Here is an 18,504-nt window from a genome sequence, read left to right as displayed (position 1 = left end):
AAATCCTAGTGAAGACTGCTTTCTACCCAATCATCCTGTTCTCATTGGTGGACCTCAAGATTTCTAAAATAGATGACTTTAATTCCCATAGCATTGTTCCTTAAGATGAATTCAAAGCATGGCATATCCCATAAATAAATAGCTCTGATATCCACACACCATGTTTATTAGTTTAAAAGGACAATCCTCAGAGTTACCTTGGCTTTGTTCTGAGGAAATTACAGAGTTCTAATTTTATGTTCTCATTTTCATTATATTTAATGAAGTACATTTTTACTTTAGCCACAGTTATTCTGCCGTGCCATAACTATGTTCTGTTCCATTGTTAGAGCAAAAGAGTACAAGTAATTTAAGATTTTTGTGGTATTTACTTATGTTTTCTTTGCCCCGGGGTCTGTGGATAGTGTATATGATTTCACTGTAGCTTCTTGGCTTGTAAATAAATGTTCCTTTAAAGCTTTATTGCATTAAGAATCTAGTGGTTAGAAAAGAGCCTTTTCTATTTTTAACTATAGAAAACCTTAGAACTTTACCTCTCCATTACAACCTAAGTAGTTTGACAAATTCTGGATAAAGTAGGTACATACCTTGTTATTGTAGCAAAAATGAAAGCTAAGCATCTTCTCTCTTTGCTGGAGGCATGTATTATTGTCAGAGTCTACTGGGAGTTGTATAAATGAGCAATTGAACCTGATGGCTGATTACTAACAGAAGGAATGGTTAAGTATCAATTATTGAAAAAATAAAACCATCCCTTTAGCATGACTTTCCCCAGCACCCAGATGGATAATGCTGAGCAACTCTATGTAAGATTTTAACTCATTTAGGTATTTGGGTGGCTATTTTGTTCTAAGTGATCTTTGGAGACCTATCAAGATGGAATGTTGCTTGAAAATTAAGTATTCTACAAAGTTACATGATTGTTTTATGATAGTCAGAGACATCTGGTAATTCCTACTATCAAATTCTTTTAGAATGAGATGTTCTCCCTGTTTTACAGAGTAGAATTTGAAGATTTAAACAGGTGATAAGTTAAACTTTTAAATTTTCATAATAAATTATCAACTTATCACCTATAAATCTAGAAAACAAAGCATATAATGATCCTTTCAATCAATAACTGGAAAACCTGGACTTCTATAGGGACTTAAATTTTTAATTTTTTGCCATGGTCTATCAAAAACTTGGCTGAATAATATCTAAAAATAACATTCTCATAAAAACATTAAATAATTATTTGCTCTGAGAATTGACTATTTGAGAATTGATTATTGTTCAAGTAGTCTGCAAGAACATTAGAGAACTTCTTAATTTAGCTTATGAAATATATTTACAGAACTGTGACTTAATACTTCATCCTTAGCCTTTAATTGTGTATCAGTGTAAAAAATGGCCAGATACATAATGTCTCCTCATTTTACAGAAAAATTTCCTCAATGGTAATATATATTATGTTAGATTTCTTCTCTTTCTCCTTTTCCTTCTTCTTCTTCTTTTGTTAATTGATGCTTGCTCAATACATTTTTATTAGAGTTCAAAATCAGGACATAGTTCTCTTTTTGGTGTGATGACCGATGTGCTTTTATTATTTTTTTAAATTAGGCAACCTGTGTATTTTATGTTTTTCTTAGACTTCCCAGAAACCCCAAACTTGTTTTGAACCCGATCGCATGTCATGTTTTAGACCTTGTTTTTTCTTGTTTGTCCTTCCCTTTCAGTCTCTTCTTTATTTTTCTCTTCTCTTCCCTTTCCTTTTTTGGTATGAGGGCATATTTAATTTTTCTACCACTATTTTGGCTACTTTAAAAATATGTATTTTTTGCTGTGAGCTCTCTTAGGCTATTTGGAACTGTCTCCTTAAGTGGCCATTGGATCAGGCCATTTCCTTAGGAAGATTTATGGCTATTTTGAGAGTCTCAAGGGCCTATTTACAGAAGTTCCTGGGAGATGTTGTTCTGTGTATGTGCCTTCTGGGTGGACAATCATTGTCCAGATTACAAATGTCCACTGAGCACTATCTATGTAAAAGGTGCCTTCCTGGGCAGCATGCCACTGCTGATGACTTTTTAACCTACTGCTGTTCATACCTTTCTTCTCACAAGCATTTTAGTACAGGCCTTTCCTAGCATAAATTTCCTTCTCATGTGGAGGGGTTTACTCACGTATGTAAGTGAACCCTTTCATTCTTGTTTATTCTTAATGTTTTAAATTGACACAAAATTATATATATTTATAGAGTAGCGTGTGATGTGTCGATACACGTCTACATTGTGTAATGTTCAAATCTGGGTAAACATCTCTATTTCCTCAAGCATTAATCATTTTGTGGTGAAAACATTCAATAACCTTTCTTTTAATTTAAAAATTAAAATATTTTAATTGTCATCTATTTTCAAATATACTCATTTGTTTCAGAATCCTTCATTCACAAAGAATATAAATTGCACTCTTTTCTTGAGGTACAACATTTACCTTTATGGAGTACATTATGATAATTCCATATAAGTGTGGAATGTGTAATAATCAAATCAGGGTAATAAGCATTTCTGTCTCTTTAACAATTAATCACTTTTATGTGTTGGGAATTTGTAGTCTTCTAGTCTTTTTGAAATGTACCAAAAATTCTTTTAACGGGTAATTGCCTTAGGGTGCTAAAGAAGAACCAGAAGTAATTCCTCCACTCTGTTTTGATGACCCTTTATTGAACTTCTTTCAGTTCTCACTCCCTTCCTCTCCCAGTTTCTGTTGACCACTATTCTATTCCATTTGTCCTCAAGATTAACTTAGTTTCATCTAATGAGTGAGACATGTGGTATTTGTCTTTCTGACTGGCTTATTTCAATGAACATAATGACCTCCAGTTCCTTCCATGTGACTGCAAATGAGAGGATTTCTTTTTCTTTTTTAAAGCAGAAAAATATTCCATTATGTAAACACACCATTTCTTTATCCATTCATCCATTAAAGGGCATCTGGGGTGATTCCATATTTTGGTTACTGTAAATAGTGCTGCAATGAACTTGGGAGTGCAGGTATCTTTTTAGAGGAATGATTTAATTTTATTTGTATATATGCTGGATAGTGAAATTGCTGAATCATATTGTAGTACGTTGTTTAGGTATTTGAGGAATCTCCACACTATTTTAAATAATGGTTGTACTAATTTACATTCCCTTTTCTGTATATCCTTGCCAGCATTTGTTATTATTATTATTTTGTGTGTGTATTTTTGATGATATCCATTCTAACTAGGGTGAGATGATATCTTATTGTGGTTTTAATTTGCATTTTTCTGATGATTAGTGAAATTGAGCTTTTTTTCATGTAATTGTTGGCCATTGCTAAGTCTTCCTCTGAGAAGTGTCAGTTTAGTTCATTAGCCCATTTTTTTAAAAAAAATATTTCTTTATTTGTCCATAGACCTTTATTTTTACTTATTTATTTATATGCAGTGCTGAGAATCGAACCCAGTGCCTCACATACCAGGCAAACACTCTACCTCTGAGCCACAACCCCAGCCCTATTAAAGCCCCTTTTTAAATTGGATGTTTTGGGTTCAACTTTTTTCTTTCTTTCTTTTTTTTAATTTTTTTAATTTTTTGCCGTGCTGGGGATTGAACCCAGGGCCTTGTGCTCACAAGGCAAGCACTCTACCAACTGAGCTATATCCCCAGCCCACTCAACTTTTTGTCTAACTTAAAAATATACAGTACATTATCATTACCTGTAGTCACTCTATTGTGCAATAAAGCATTAGAACTCATTTCTCCTTCCTTACCGTAATTAAGTACCTGTCGGCCAAGCTTTCCTCATTCCTCCCTCCACCCTACTCTCTCCAGTCTTTTGACTTCTGTGATACCAACTTTTTAGATTCCATATATGAATAACCATTGGTATTTGCCCTTGTGTGCCTTCTTATTTCACTTAACATAGTGTCCTCCAGTTCCATCCATGATGTCACAAATGATGGAATTTTTTTTTAAGTTTTAAATGACTGGGTAGTATCTCATTGTGTGCATGTACCACAGTTTCTTTATCCACTTATCAGCTGATGAATACTTTGGTTGTTTCTGTTTCTTGGCAATTGTGAATAGTGCTGCAATTAACATGGAAGTACAGTTATCTCCTGGACATACTGATTTCATTCCCTTTGGATATATTTCCAGTAGTGGAAAGATAGACAGTAATGAGATGGCTAGATCATACAGTAGTTCCATTTTTAATATTTTGAAGAACACCCATAATGTTTTCCACAATGAATTACTTATGTTTCTTATAATTTATATTCCCATGGACAGTGTGTAAAGTTCCCTTTACTTCCAATTCTTACTAGCATTTGTTATCTTTTGAAAATATACATTCTTAGTTGAGTAAGTTCTATCTCATTGTGGTTTTAATTTATGTTTCCTCGATGATTAGTGATATTGAGCAACTGTTCCTATATTATTGCGTTTTCTCCATTTTTCTCTGTTTTGTTATAGAGATTTTATACTTCTTTGGTTACATTTATTACTAGGTTTTATTATTTTTATAATATTTGTAACTGGGATTAATTGCTTGATTTCTTTTTTATATAATTTGCTATTGATGTATAGCAGCACTACTGATTTTTGTAGGTCAATTTAATATTCTGCAACTTTGCTAAATTCATTTAACAGTTCTGATAGTTTTTGGTGGTGTCTTTGGAATTTTCTATATATAAAATTACGTCTTCTGTAAATAGTGGCAATTTGACTTCCTCCTTTCCTCTTTGGATGCCATGTATTTCTTTCTCTTCTTGCCTGTTGCTCTGGCAAGGACTTCCAGTACTATGTTGAACAAAAGTGATGGAAGTGGTATCCTTGTCTTGCTCCAGATCTTAGAGAAAGCTTTCAGTCTTTTCCCATTTAGTATGGTGTTAGCTGTGGGTTTCTTATATATGGCTTTTATTATTTGAGATATAATTCCTAATTTGGTCAGAGTTTTTATCATGAAGAGATATTGATTTTATCAAATGCCTTTTTTGGATATATTGAGATGATAATATGATTTTTTCCTTTATTCTGTTGATTTGTATATTTATTGTTTTGTGTTTGTGGAACAATTGATATAGGGCCGGTAAGAATCCCACTTGGTCACCATGAATGATCTTTAAAATGTGCTATTGGACACCATTTCATTTTCCCATTCTTTCCTATGCTTTTTTGAGACAGTTCTCACCCTTAGGAAAGATTACCTCACCCTGCCCCATCTTATATGAACCTACTCAAATCTTACCCATCCTTTGAATCCTAACTTAATTCCAATGTTTTTGAATGCCTATTCAGGTCCCACTAGCCAGAAAAATTGAACTTCTTGTATTATTAATTTTAAAGCTTTAATACCCCAGGCTATTTCTTGTTCTTTTCTTATATTCAGATTATTCAAGTTTATTTATTTTCATAGATTTGCCTGATCTCCACCTAAACTTTTAGCTCTTTGAAAAAAGAAACAATACTTTATAGTGCTTTGAATATCTCCATACTGCCATAGAGGTTTCTCCATAAATACTTTTTAAAATTTATGGAGAATTTAATTTAATCTGATATGACTATTGAGAATGAATATTAAAAATATTTCTTTTGGTTACTTTGAAAAGTTTGTGTCTACTATCTTGATATAATAGTTTAAAAAATCTTTACAATGTTTCTGTAGTAAAACAATATTGTCTCTTTAAAATAGGTTTAAAATATTTTGACTTAAGAATCAAAATTAAATTGACCAAATTATACTGTTATATTGTGTGCATGCATGAATATGTAACAACAAATTTCACTATTATCTATAAATATAATGTACCAATAAAAATATATAAAACTTGAGAAAATTTGAATTATCAAATATTAAAAAAGAATCTATTAAAACTAACCCATAGTTTTAAAATAAAGATGATCAGCTGGACATAGTGGCACATGCCTACAATCCCAGCTACTTGTGAGGTTGAGGCAGGAAGATTGAAAATTTGAGGCCAGCTTGGAAAACTTAGTGAGATCTTGTCTTAAGATAAAAATAGAAAGGTCTAGGGACACAGCTTAGTGATAGATTGGTAGAGCACTTGCCTAACACATGCAAGACCCTGGGTTCGATCCCTAGCAGTGCTCGAACACACACACAGATCAAATATCAGTGTGATCATGGCCTGCCTTTAACTCAAGTGTAACTCAATATATTTTTCTTTCCTCTTTAGGAGAGTGCTAATATTTAGGGTGTGCTAGTTATGTGCTAGGCACTATTGAGACCTCTTTATTTCATTGACTCCTCATTATAACCTTTATAGAGGGTGTGCTAGGAGATTCCTAGACAATTCTGCTTCTGAGACCATAGAGCTTTCTTGATGATTAGGCTTATAATATTCCTTTGTCCATTGGAATGTAGTGCTGCTTTTCCTATTTTTCTTAAGATAAATTATGAAGATTTTAACAAAAGAAGAAAATGAAATAGAGATATTTTACAATATATCTTTCACTTTGGTTATATCTTTGTAATGTGCTATCAATTTGTAATATTTTCATTAGAAACTATAAAAAGCCTGCCTCTCAGCATCCCAAATTAGAAAGGAAAGTTTGTGGTTGTATCTCATCACTACCAATCATTCCAAACTAAAAGAAGATAGGTATAGGCATGGTGGTGGATGCTATAATCCCAGTGACTCAGGAGGCTGAGGCAGGAGGATCGCAAATTTGAGGCTAGCCTGGGCAATTTAGTGAGACCCTAAGAAATTTAGTGAGAACTTGTCTCTAAATAAAAAATAAAAAGGACTGGGGATATAGCTCAGTGGTAAAGTGCCTGTGGGTTCAAACCCTAATACCCTCACCACTCTCAGGAAAAGTAGTAACTTTTTGCGGGGGTGGGGTGGGGTGGGGTGTTCTACTTTCCTAGAACGATGGCAAGGCATTTATGGCTGAACATATTTTGAGGGAGGGAACTTCAGAAATAAAGAGCTAAAAATTCATTGTAAATACTTTTTGCTTATTAATATTATCTTGAATGAAGAAATTTAAAAAATTGTTGAAGAAAAGCCTCATAGATTTCTGTTTCTTAGAGTTCTTAAATTTTCACTCACTGTCTTATAAAAATATTAATTGATTTATTCTTGGAGTCTTCCTACCAGAAATTCTCCAAAAGAGATTCTTAAATATATGCTTTCCACACAAGAAGAACCCTCATGGTCAGGGAACTTGTTCAAGTTTAGGAAACAACAGTTTTATCTGTTTTTCTGTTTTCAAATTCAGATGCTCTGTGCATTCCTTTAGGTCCTCAGAAGGTTTGAGAATCACATAACTGTTCAGAATTATTACTTGTAATTTACTTTTTCTCTGGGGTTCACTTTTGATTTAACAGTTATTGAAGAACTCAGGGGAAAAAAAAAGTAAAATGTGCATTCCCAGGAATCTTAGCAAGTGCGTACTTGTCTTTACAATTTACGACTATTATAACATTATGAAGAATCTAGTGGACATGGAACCACATCCTTATTAATTATTCCAATGGGTGTGAAAGTGGGGAAATGAATAAAAGACTAAAACTAATTTTTTCCCCCTATGCAGAAAGTATGCATTACCTGCTGAATCCCCACATGGCCAAATGCACCTGAAAATGAGAATCTGAAAACAGGCAAACACAGTAATGATTCCTGAAACTGTCATCTGTTATGTTTTGTAATATTTCTCTACTATTAGGAAAACAAAGAACTGGGACAGAAAACACCCCACGTGTTGGGAGAACTTGAACAATTGAACTTCTCTATTAGCAAGAATTAATTTCAATGGAAGTTGAAGAGGCTGCTTGAATCGTAAAATATTCTTAGTGTTAGGAAAATGTCTAAGGAGCTTGAATATTTGCCTGTTTTATTCAAAATGCCAGCATGTACACGGGTTCTTTCATGGAAGGAATAGAAATGAATGAAAGGAAAAATTACAGTACGGATGGAAAAATGTAGGAAAAATGAAAACATTTTCAATATTTGCTACACTGAAAGTTAAAAACACATACATTATGGAATTAACTTGACTAAATGTCAATAATATTCAATAGCTAGAATTTAGTAGTATTAAAACTAGTCCAAGTAAAAATCAATTTGCCAATACTATGGAGAAAAAAAATTGAGAAGAGATTTCATGATTTAGGAAAGTGCATATGTACAGTTATTAATCATAAACTACCACAGGAAAGACGGTTTTAATAAGGAGAAAAGAGCAAATAAGCAAGATTTGCACATGTAAGAAAAGAAGCTGGACATATTATCTATCTTGCAAAATGTTTGTGAGTCAGAATTCTGCCATAACATTTTTATGACTTCTCTGGATTGCAAAATATTCTAACCAAAGTCCTATTCTATAGTGTACCAGAGTATATCTTTGCTTAACTTTATGTTTGGAAATCTATGAAATTTTCTGACATCTTTTATTAAAATTTCTGGGCTTTTTTCTTGAATAATATCATTATTATCACTATTCCTATCACTACCCATCTATTCATCTGCCTTTCATATCTCTATTATAATTGATTTATATGCATATAAATATTACCTGTCTATATAAATACACATTCATGTAAACTTTGGTTTAATCTCCCAAAGTTTTATCAGTTGAGTCTTAAAGTTCAAAAATCTACATTGCCTTATTTTTACACTCACTAGCCTTTATGTTACTTGCCATATTATTTCTTTCAGTTGTTCATTGCTATTGCTTTTGCAGTATTAGAGGGGCTCATCTTGGTGAAGTCTTGAGCTAAATTTCCTGGATTCCCTGCTGCTGTTCTGGAAGTCCCATCTGTGATTAAAGGGAAGATAGCTCAGATATTGAAGTACTCCTAGCACTAGTTACTTCCCAGGTGAGGAGCACTCAGGACATTGCTGAGCTTCCTCAGAGGAAGAGCCATAGTTCATCTAATTGGTTGGACATTATTGCTCTTTATTGCTCCCACTGGACTTGGGAACATTTTACCCTTTAAATTTCTCTCTTCTCTCTCTGCAGCTGATAAAATAGCCTTTATTATTGGTGTTGTTGTACTGGGAATTTAATTCAGAGGTCCCTGTCCTTTTATTTTATTTTGAGACAGGATCTGAGTTGCCTAGGCTGACCTTGATCTTGGAGATCTTTCTGCCTCAGTCTCGTGAGTTACTGGGATTACAGGCTTTTCCTCCACACCCAGTTGATAGTTTCGAATCAGAATTTATGGATTGGAAAAGCACAAAGATACAGTATTGTTCTAGAAGTAGGTTATGAATCAGGCCTCATTTGATTAACTACATTAAGCAAAAAGATCTAGAACACATAGACTACACAGATTGGGAGTTTAAAGTTAATAAATTGAAGCAATCATAAAAATAAAGCTGTATTTTTGTACTAACTGAATCTTGATTATTTCCTGTCTGTAAAATATAATGTCAAATATAGTAGGGACAGAATAATATTATTTTTTTTATTATATGTATTTCTTTTTTTTATTATACATATTTCTTATTTTTATTTTCTGTAAAGAAAACTGACTTCGTAGTTCCTAAAGTTAGTTAAGTTTATCGACAAAAACATGACTGGAAATTCAGCCTCACCTTGTTCACAGTAGATTCCAGTGGTTCCTAGAGGACAGAAACAGGTGTATCCATGAGGCAATGAAATACATGTTGCTCCTTTGCTGCAGCGGTGAGGAGGGTCATGTTCAGGATCGCAGGAAGTGACTGTCTCTGTGCAGAATGCTCCTTTCCACCCTGCAGAACAGTTACAGCTGTAGGTTGAGAGAGAAAGTAGCATAATTTGAGCACTTGAGTACAGCTGGATATACTCTTGTTATCACCTTGATGTAAACTTTGCAGTGTTAATTAGGTTCCACAATATCAAGGTGAATTGTGATTCAAGCACTCAAGATCCAAATTGTCAAAGGAAAGCATTAATAACTGGTTATAGGACTACTGGACTCAAATCAAGTATTTAAAAAGATTCAAAGCATGGAACTAGAACATTTTATGAAAATCATTTTTTTTATTTTTATTTTTTGGTACTGGGGATTAGTGTGCTCTACCACTGAATTATATTCTAGCCCTTTTTTTATTTTTTATTTTGAGACAGAGTCTTACTAGGTTGCTGAGATTGGTCTCAAACATGCAATTTTCCTGCCTTAGACTTGAGAGTTGCTGGGACTACAGACATGCACCTGGTCAGAATCATTTCTTTTGACAATACCACACTGTGGCTCCCTTTTCCTTTCCACACACCATGGTTGGGGGTGTATGTGGGGGAGTGGGTGGTCTGGGTCTGGAATTACCATCTCCTAACCTCAAATCTGGAGAAAAGAGATTCAGCAGGACCACTTGGAGAGTTTCATATATATCCCCTTGCATAGGAGAAGACACAGGCATAGCTCCTGAGGAACTCCAATCTTGCCAGGGGTGTGCCACACTTAAGTGAACCTCAGGGAAGTCTGCAACACTCTTAGAAACAGATGGAGGGCATAAAAAAGGAATTGTGCACAAGAGCTGTCCTGCTAGCAAAACAGACCTCAGCAGTAAAAGGCAGTCAGCTTGTGCTTGATGCAGACTGTGAGGGCTAGCAGGGAAGACCCAGTTGGAAAAGAGACCTTGCTGGGTTTACAAGGTAATCCTGGGAGAGGCCTTAGTAAGGGGGTTGCTGATGGACCCACTAAAGGTAAAGTTGCCAGGCAAATGCTGGGCGCTGGTTGATTCTCCGTACAATCTGCAAAGAGAATTTTCTATAAATAAACCTAAAAAATACTTACAATATTTATAAATATCATTCCATGTTTATTAACTTCTCATCCACAACCTCATATATAATAATTTAATATTATGACACTAAATTGATGAAATATAATTTATTCTCATTGTTGCTTGTGAGATATTTTATGTCTTTAATTTTCCATTTTCTATTAACAACACTGTGATAAAACTCTTGTAGCTAAATCTTTGGATAACTATAATCATTTACCTAAGAAAAATTCAAATGTTTACATGACTTCTCAGCTTTAGATGCATATCCCAGTCTGCCCACCATAATAATTGTAGCAACTTACATTCCTATTATCATTGTATGAGAATGTCCCTAAAATAATAGATTTGTATCATTTTCACAGTTCTTTTTTTTTTTTTTTTGGTGGTGGTGCTAGGGATAGAACCCGGGGCCTTGTGCATGATAGGGAAGCACTCTACCAGCTGAGCTAGATGGCCAGCCCTTCATAGGCTTCTTGTACTGTATTGCCCTAATAATGATTTATTGAAGTAAAAATGAGTAAGGGTTAGTTACGAAGAATATAATCATTTTGATTTCTTTTCCTATTTATAGTCTAAATCAAATTTATGCCTCAAAAGGATTCATTTCTACCCTATAGATATGTTTTATTTGTTTATTTGTTTGTTTGTTTATTTATTTATTTATTTATTTATTTATTTTTAGTTGTATGGACACAATACCTTTATTTTATTTATTTGTTTCTGTGTGGTACTAAGGATAGAACCCAGGGCCTTACATGTGCCAGGTGAGTGCTCCACCACTGAGCCACAAACTCAGCCCCCTATATGTATTTTTGGTGTCTATTATATGCACAGCCTTAGGTTAGGTTAGGGCAGAAGACGTGTAAGGAAAACTCTGGCTCTAGGAGAGGGGAGGCTCGTGGGGTAAAGCCTGACCCAATCGCAGCTGCTGAGGTGTCCAGTGCTTGGCATGGAGAGATGCTGCTGGAATTCAGAAGCCGGTGGATGAAACACAAATAACATGACAGTAACATGTTTACTGATGCACTGCTAGCCTTTGGTTCCAGGAGGAATTTAAAGTGAAAAATTTTATTTATTTGAAATTTATAGCTAGAAGCATGAGACACATACATAAAAAGACAAACATCTTTGGGAATATTACCACTGCATTAAATGGGATGTTTAGATGGGTCATGATGAAAGAAAACATACTTGTTGCATCTACATTAATAGTTTTGAATAAAAAACAGTTTGAAGAGTTGTACAGGATTTTCTAAAGTGAAGACCAAAGGCAGAATTAGTACCACAGTTACATATGATTTTGATTATTGTTTGAAGATCATGAAGAGCAGAAATGTGTAAAGATAATTTACACAATAGAATGAGTTACTAATTTCACAAAAGAAATAAAACTACAGTAAAAATTCTACTTAAAATTCTTAAATAATTTAAAATAAAAATAAAACTCAATCATTTTTTAAATGATGATTGCACCCTCTAGTGGTTCATTTTCATCATTTGATTAAAGACAGAGCTACAAACAAAATAAGTCTATCTTCTTTATAGACAGAGCTTGCCAGGGTAAAACATTTATTTATTTAAAAATTGTTTTGAATATTTGAGGTATAATACATGATATTGTGGAAATAAAATATTTATTCTATTATTAGAAATAGCTTAAATTGTTAGGCATAATATAATATGGATGCTATAAGCCTATTCAAAATAACATTTAAATAAACTAGAACTTCATATCATTCCTCTCAGAATTTTTATTTGAAATGACAAATTATATGTGCAAAGATTTAAAAACTTACTTTCAAAATCATATTACTTTATTACTTTTTTTTTTTTTGGTGGTGGTGTATTATGATGGGTAATAGTGGGATCCATTGTTATATATTCCTACATGTACAAAGTAGAACAATATAATTTGCTCAGTGTCATTCCTTAATACCTCTCCTTTCCCTCCCTTCCTCCTTTCCTCTGGTCTCCTTCCTCTACTTTACTGGTTTCTTTGCTATTTTTCAAGAGACCTCCTCCCCACACTTTTTTTCTCTCTCTAGCTTCCACATATGAGAGAAAGCATATAAACCTTGACTTTCTGTGTTTGACTTATTTTGCTTAAAATAATGATCTCAAGTCCCATTCATTTTCCTGCAAATGGCATAATTTCCTTCTTCTTTATGGCTGAATAAAATGCCAATGGTCCTCAGATGCTCCTCAAATACCATGAAATAGAAGGTGGATAAAACTTCCAAGTTTATTCTAGAAAATATATATTGCTCTGACACCAAAACCAGATAAGAACACATCAAGGAAAGTAAACTACAGATCAATATCCCTGATGAACACAGATGCAAAAATATGTAATAAAATATTAGTGAATCATATCTAATAACCCATTAAGAAGATTGCACATTATGACCAAGTTGGTTTCATTCTAGGGATGCAAGGAAGATTCAACATATACAAATCAATAAATGTAATAAGGTGAATTAAGGAAAAGCACGTAGTCATCTCAAGAGATGCAAAGAAACCCTTTGACAAAATTCAAACTTCATGATAAAAACGCTAAAGAAAATAGGGATGGAAGGAACTTACCTCAATATCATAAAGGCTATATGTGGCAAACCCAAAGCCAATATCATCGTGAAATTGAAAACATTTCCTCTAAAATTAGAAACAAGACAAGGATGTCTACTCTCACCACTCCTGTTCAATAGAGTACTTGAAATTTTAGCCAGACTAATTAGGTAAGAGAAGGAAATAAAAGGGATATGAATAGAAAAAGAAGTCATGTTTACAGATCATATGATCCTCTACTTAAAAGATCCAAAAATGCTCCATTAGAAGACTTTTAGATCTAATAAATACAGCAAAACAGCAAGATACAAAAATCAACATATAATAATCAATATCTTTCCTACATACCAACCATGAATTTGCTGAAAAAGAAGCCAGGAAAAGAATTCTTCACAATAGTCTCAGGGGGAAAAAAAATACCTAGGAAAAAATATCTAACCAAGGAGGTCAAAGACCTCTACAATAAAATCTATAGAACACTGAAGAAAGAAATTGAAGAAGACACCACAAGATGAAAAGATCTCCTATGTTTACAGATATGCAGAATTAATAGCATTAAAATGGCCATATTACTAAAAGTGACCTATAGATTCAGTGCAGTACCTATCAAAATATCAATGACATTCTTCACAGAACTAGCAAACTCCTAAAATTCATATGGAAGAATAAAAAGACCTATAATAGCCAAAGCAATTGTAAGCAAAAAAAGTAACGCTGGAGGCATCACAATATCTGATTTCGAATTGTACCACAGAGTTATAGTAACAAAAACTGCACGGTACTGTCAGAAAAACAGACACACAGACTGATGATGGTTCAGAGGAGAAGACACAGAGACAAGCATACCTAGATACAGTTATCTGATCCTTGACAAAACATATCTTGGAGAAAAGACAACCTTTTAAAAAAAAAAATGATGCTGGGAAAACTGGCTATCCATGTGTAGAAGAGTCCGACTAGATCTCTTATTTCTCACCCTACACAAAAGTCAACTCAAAATGAATGAAGAATTCTGGAATTAGACCAGACAATTTGCAACTTCTAGAAGAAAATGTAGGGTCAACGCTCCAACTTATAAACACAGACAATGACTTCCTCAACAGGACTCCTAAAGTTCAAGAAATAATACCAAGAATTAATAATTGAGATGACATCAAATTAAAAAGTTTCTGCACAGCAAAGAAACAATTAAGTAAACCTACAGAATGGAAGAAAATATTTACTAGTTACTCTTCTGACAGAGGATTAATATCCAGAATATATAAAGAACTCAAAAAACTTACCACAAAACAACAAAACAAAACAAAATGGAACAAAAACAGCTCAGTCAATGAATGGGCAAATGAACTAAACAGACCTCTCAAAAGAAGAAATACAAATGGCCAACAAATACATGAAAAAATTTTAACATTTTTATCAATCAAGAAAATGCAAATTAAAACTACACTGAGATTTCTTCTCACTCCAGTTAGTTGGCAGCTATCATGAGTATAAATAACAATAAATGATAAATAAATAAAATAAAATAAAATAAAATAAATAAATAAAATAAATGAGAGGATGTGGGAAAAAAGGAACACTTATACACTGTTGGTGGGATTGTAAATAAGTACAACCACTATGGGAATCAGTATGGAGGTTTCTCAAAAATACTAGGAATGAAGCCACCACAATTCAGCATTACGACTCCTCTGTATTTATCCTAAAGAATGTCATGGTAGTTCAGTGATTCATGCATACCCATGTTTATAGCAGCACAATTCACAATGGCCAAACTATGGAACCAGAGTAGGTTTTCCACCAATGAATGGATAAAGAAAATATGGTATATATACACAATGGAGTTTTAATCTTACATTTGTATATTAAGAGAGATTTTCATTACAATGATTTTGTACAAGCTTGGGGGGCAGTTTCCTTTTTGTTCCCTGGCTTCTTTAGGATTCTGTTAACTGTAGACAATAAAAAATTTCAAAACTTCATTCCTTATTCTTTAATTTGCTTGATGTTTTTCTAATCCTTGAAGTTAATTCATTAACATTCTTCCTTTTACCATATATCTGCTACTCTTTCCTGAGGAAGAGAAAGTTTTAATATATGTGTGTAAGGTGGGGTGGTCATAGAGCAGGAAAAGTAAATAATAAAACAAAAGATATGCCTTCATTTATTTAAAGAATATTTGTTGTTGTTGTTGTTGATATTTCTTACATGCTAGGTATTTTCCATGGTACTTAGCACTGAGTTTCTACAACATGCAAGGCTCCACTCTGCCTGTGGATTTGCTGGGTCCTTTGGTTTCATGTAGATTAATAGGCAGATGATTTTAATACAGTGGGACCAGTGCTATGGTAGGTACTATGGGAACCCATAGGAAGGACTAAATGTTAGTACAGTCACCTACATGACTGCCTGCACCCAGGGGTAGGCATGGTAGAGGATTAGTCTGGAAAAGGACGTCAGGGCCCATGGACTTTGAACAACAGGCTGAGGTGGTTCAACTTTTAAGTGACAGAATATGGGAAATGACATGAATGATGAGGCACATTTTTTCCCCATTAGCTTTACTGAGGTAAAACTGAAATACAATAAAATGCATATTTTTGAAGTGTGCAATTTGACATGTTTGCATGAAGTATGCAGTTTTGACATGTATGTAGCCAATACAATCAATATAAAAAGCATTTTCATCAGTTTTTTGAAATTTGAAATCATGAAAACTGTTTTCTGCAGGATTTATTACATCAGAAATCAATCACCTTAAGATATATAGAACCCCACGCCCACGTCAACTATTTCAAAATTAAATGATGCACTTATAAATATCTCAGAGATCAAGGAAGAAAGTACAAGAAAAGTAAATAAAAAATACTTTGGACTAAGTGATAAAAAAAATCTTAAGATATCAGGATCAGAGCTGGGGTGTGGCTCAGTGGTACAGCACTTCTCTGGCATGTGTGAGGCACTGGGTTTGATTCTCAGCACCACGAGTCAATAATAAAATAAAGGTCCATCAACATTTAAAAAATATTTAAAAAAGATATCAGGATGTCTGAGGTGAAACAGTACTCAGATGAACATTTGTAACTTAAAGTACTTGTATCAAAAAGAAGCCAGAATAGCAAATTATTTTCAGGTTATGTAGTAGGAAGGAAAAAATAAGAGTAGAAGCAGAAATATGAGATAGAGAAGAAATAATATGCTAAAATTTGATAAAAATCAAACAAGTCTAATCAAGAAAAAAGCAAAAACACAAAAATTAATATCAATGGAAAGGATGCTATCAAAATACCTAAAAATACATTAAGGTAATTTATAATTTCATGCCAATATATGTAATAGCTTACATGACATGGTCTATATTAGAGAAGAATCTATGTGCTGCAGAGAAGAAAGTGTATTCAGTCATTGATGGATGAAATATTCTATATATGTCTGTTAAGTCTAAATTATCAATTATATTTTTTTACTTCTATAGCTTCTTTATTTAGTTTTTATTTGGGGGATGTATCCAGTGGTGACTGAAGAATGTTACATTTACTCAGTATTATTGTGTTGTGGTTTATTTGATTCTTGAGCTCAAGAAGGGTTTGTTTGATGTACATAGATGCTCCATTGTTTGGTGCATAAATATTTATGATTGTTATGTCTTATTGATGTAAAATTCCCTTAAGCAGTATGAAATGGCCTTCTTTGTTTCTTCTGATTAACTTTGGCTTAAAATTCACTTTATCTGATATGAGGATAGAAACTCCTGCTTGTTTACATGATCCATGTGAGTGATATGTTTTGTTCCCATCCTTTCACTTTCAGTTGGTGACTGTCTTTGCCTGTGAGGTGAGTTTCTTGGAAATAGCATATTGTTAGGTCTTGTTTTGTAATCCAATCTGTCAGTCTGTGTCTTTTGATTGATGAGTTTAGGCCTTTAATGTTCAAGGTTATTATTGAGATATGATTTGTGTTCCTGATTATTTAGGTTTATTTCTAGTTTTTAATTTGAATCAGTTTCTCCTTTGGTTGACTATTCCTTTAGTGAAGTTCCTTCCTTGGTTGGTTTTCACTTTTTTTTTTTTTCATTTTATCTTCATAGAATATTTTGTTGAGAATGTTTTGTAGTGCGGCCTTTCTAGTTGCAAATTCTTTTAACTTTTATCATGGAATGTTTTTATTTCACCTTCAAATCTGAAGTTTAATTTTGCTAGATATAGGATTCTTGGTTGGCATTCATTTTTTTTTTTTTTTTTTTTTCAGAGTCAGATATAAGTTACTCCAGGACCTCCTAGCTTTGTGGGTCTGGTTTGAGAAATCAGCTGAGATCTGAATTGGTTTCCCCTTATGTGTAATCTGATATTTTTCTCTCACAGCCTTTAAAATTCTATACTTTCTCTCTGTGTTAGGCATTCTTATTATAAGGTGCCTTGGTGTGTTTTTGTTATAATTTTGTACATTTAGGGTCCTGTAAGTGATAAGACACATTTTAAAAAGATTAATCTGGTATGTAACCACATGGTGTAACAATACGTTCTATAGTGATATAATTTTAACCTTAGTGAGAACTTACTGATTTTTTTTCTGCTAGAAATAGGGGTGGCAAACTTTACTGTTAAAGAGCTAGGCAGTAAACAATTTTGCCTTGTAGCTCTATGGACTGTCTTACTCATCCAACTGTGCCATTGTTGAAATGGATGCGGCTGTATATCAATAAATTTTATTTGTCTTAGCAGGTGTTGGGTCAGATTTTGTCCATAGGCCATAGTTTCAAGAGCCCCATACTGGACTAAGATCCACTCGAGCAGAGATGGGTTCTGTTTGTCTACTGCAGTCCCATGGACAAAACCATGTTCTCAGCATATTATAGTTTGTCTTTGATTCTTCAGGAAATAAATCTAAGTGAATGAATGAGCCATGGCTGGGGTAAGGATGTAGATAGATGCAAAAAGTTCTGAATTAAGAAATGACTGTAGGACTGGGAAGACTGAAATAGAAGTGAAGCATTTTCAAGGCTTTGGTAAGTGTGTTGGTGTGAAAGAAGAAAGATTATTTTAACAGTAAACATTTCTTGAGGCTTCACTTATACCAGACTTTCTTCTCAGCATGTTGAGGATTAACTCTTTCAAACTTTCCTAGAGCCTCATTAGGAAGGTGCTATAATGGGCTTCATTTTGCAGAGAAGGAACTTAAAGATAGAAATATAATTT

The 18,504-nt window shown here is 33.5% G+C and overlaps 1 protein-coding gene across 1 annotated transcript in view; it reads right to left on the bottom strand.

Annotated features, from left to right (window-relative positions):
• EYS (eyes shut homolog) overlaps positions 1-18,504 on the bottom strand; it is a gene marked incomplete at its 5' end in the record, with an annotated part of 1,696,555 nt that overhangs the window by 18,282 nt on the left and 1,659,769 nt on the right. The window contains 1 exon segment of the mRNA XM_079147376.1: positions 9,572-9,744. Coding sequence (XP_079003502.1) covers positions 9,572-9,744 — 173 coding nt within the window.

The sequence above is a fragment of the Sciurus vulgaris genome (genome assembly GCF_902686455.1).
Source record: "Sciurus vulgaris genome assembly, chromosome: 7".
NCBI classification, from domain to species: Eukaryota; Metazoa; Chordata; class Mammalia; order Rodentia; family Sciuridae; genus Sciurus; species Sciurus vulgaris.
This window is presented reverse-complemented; position numbering and strand designations above follow the sequence as displayed.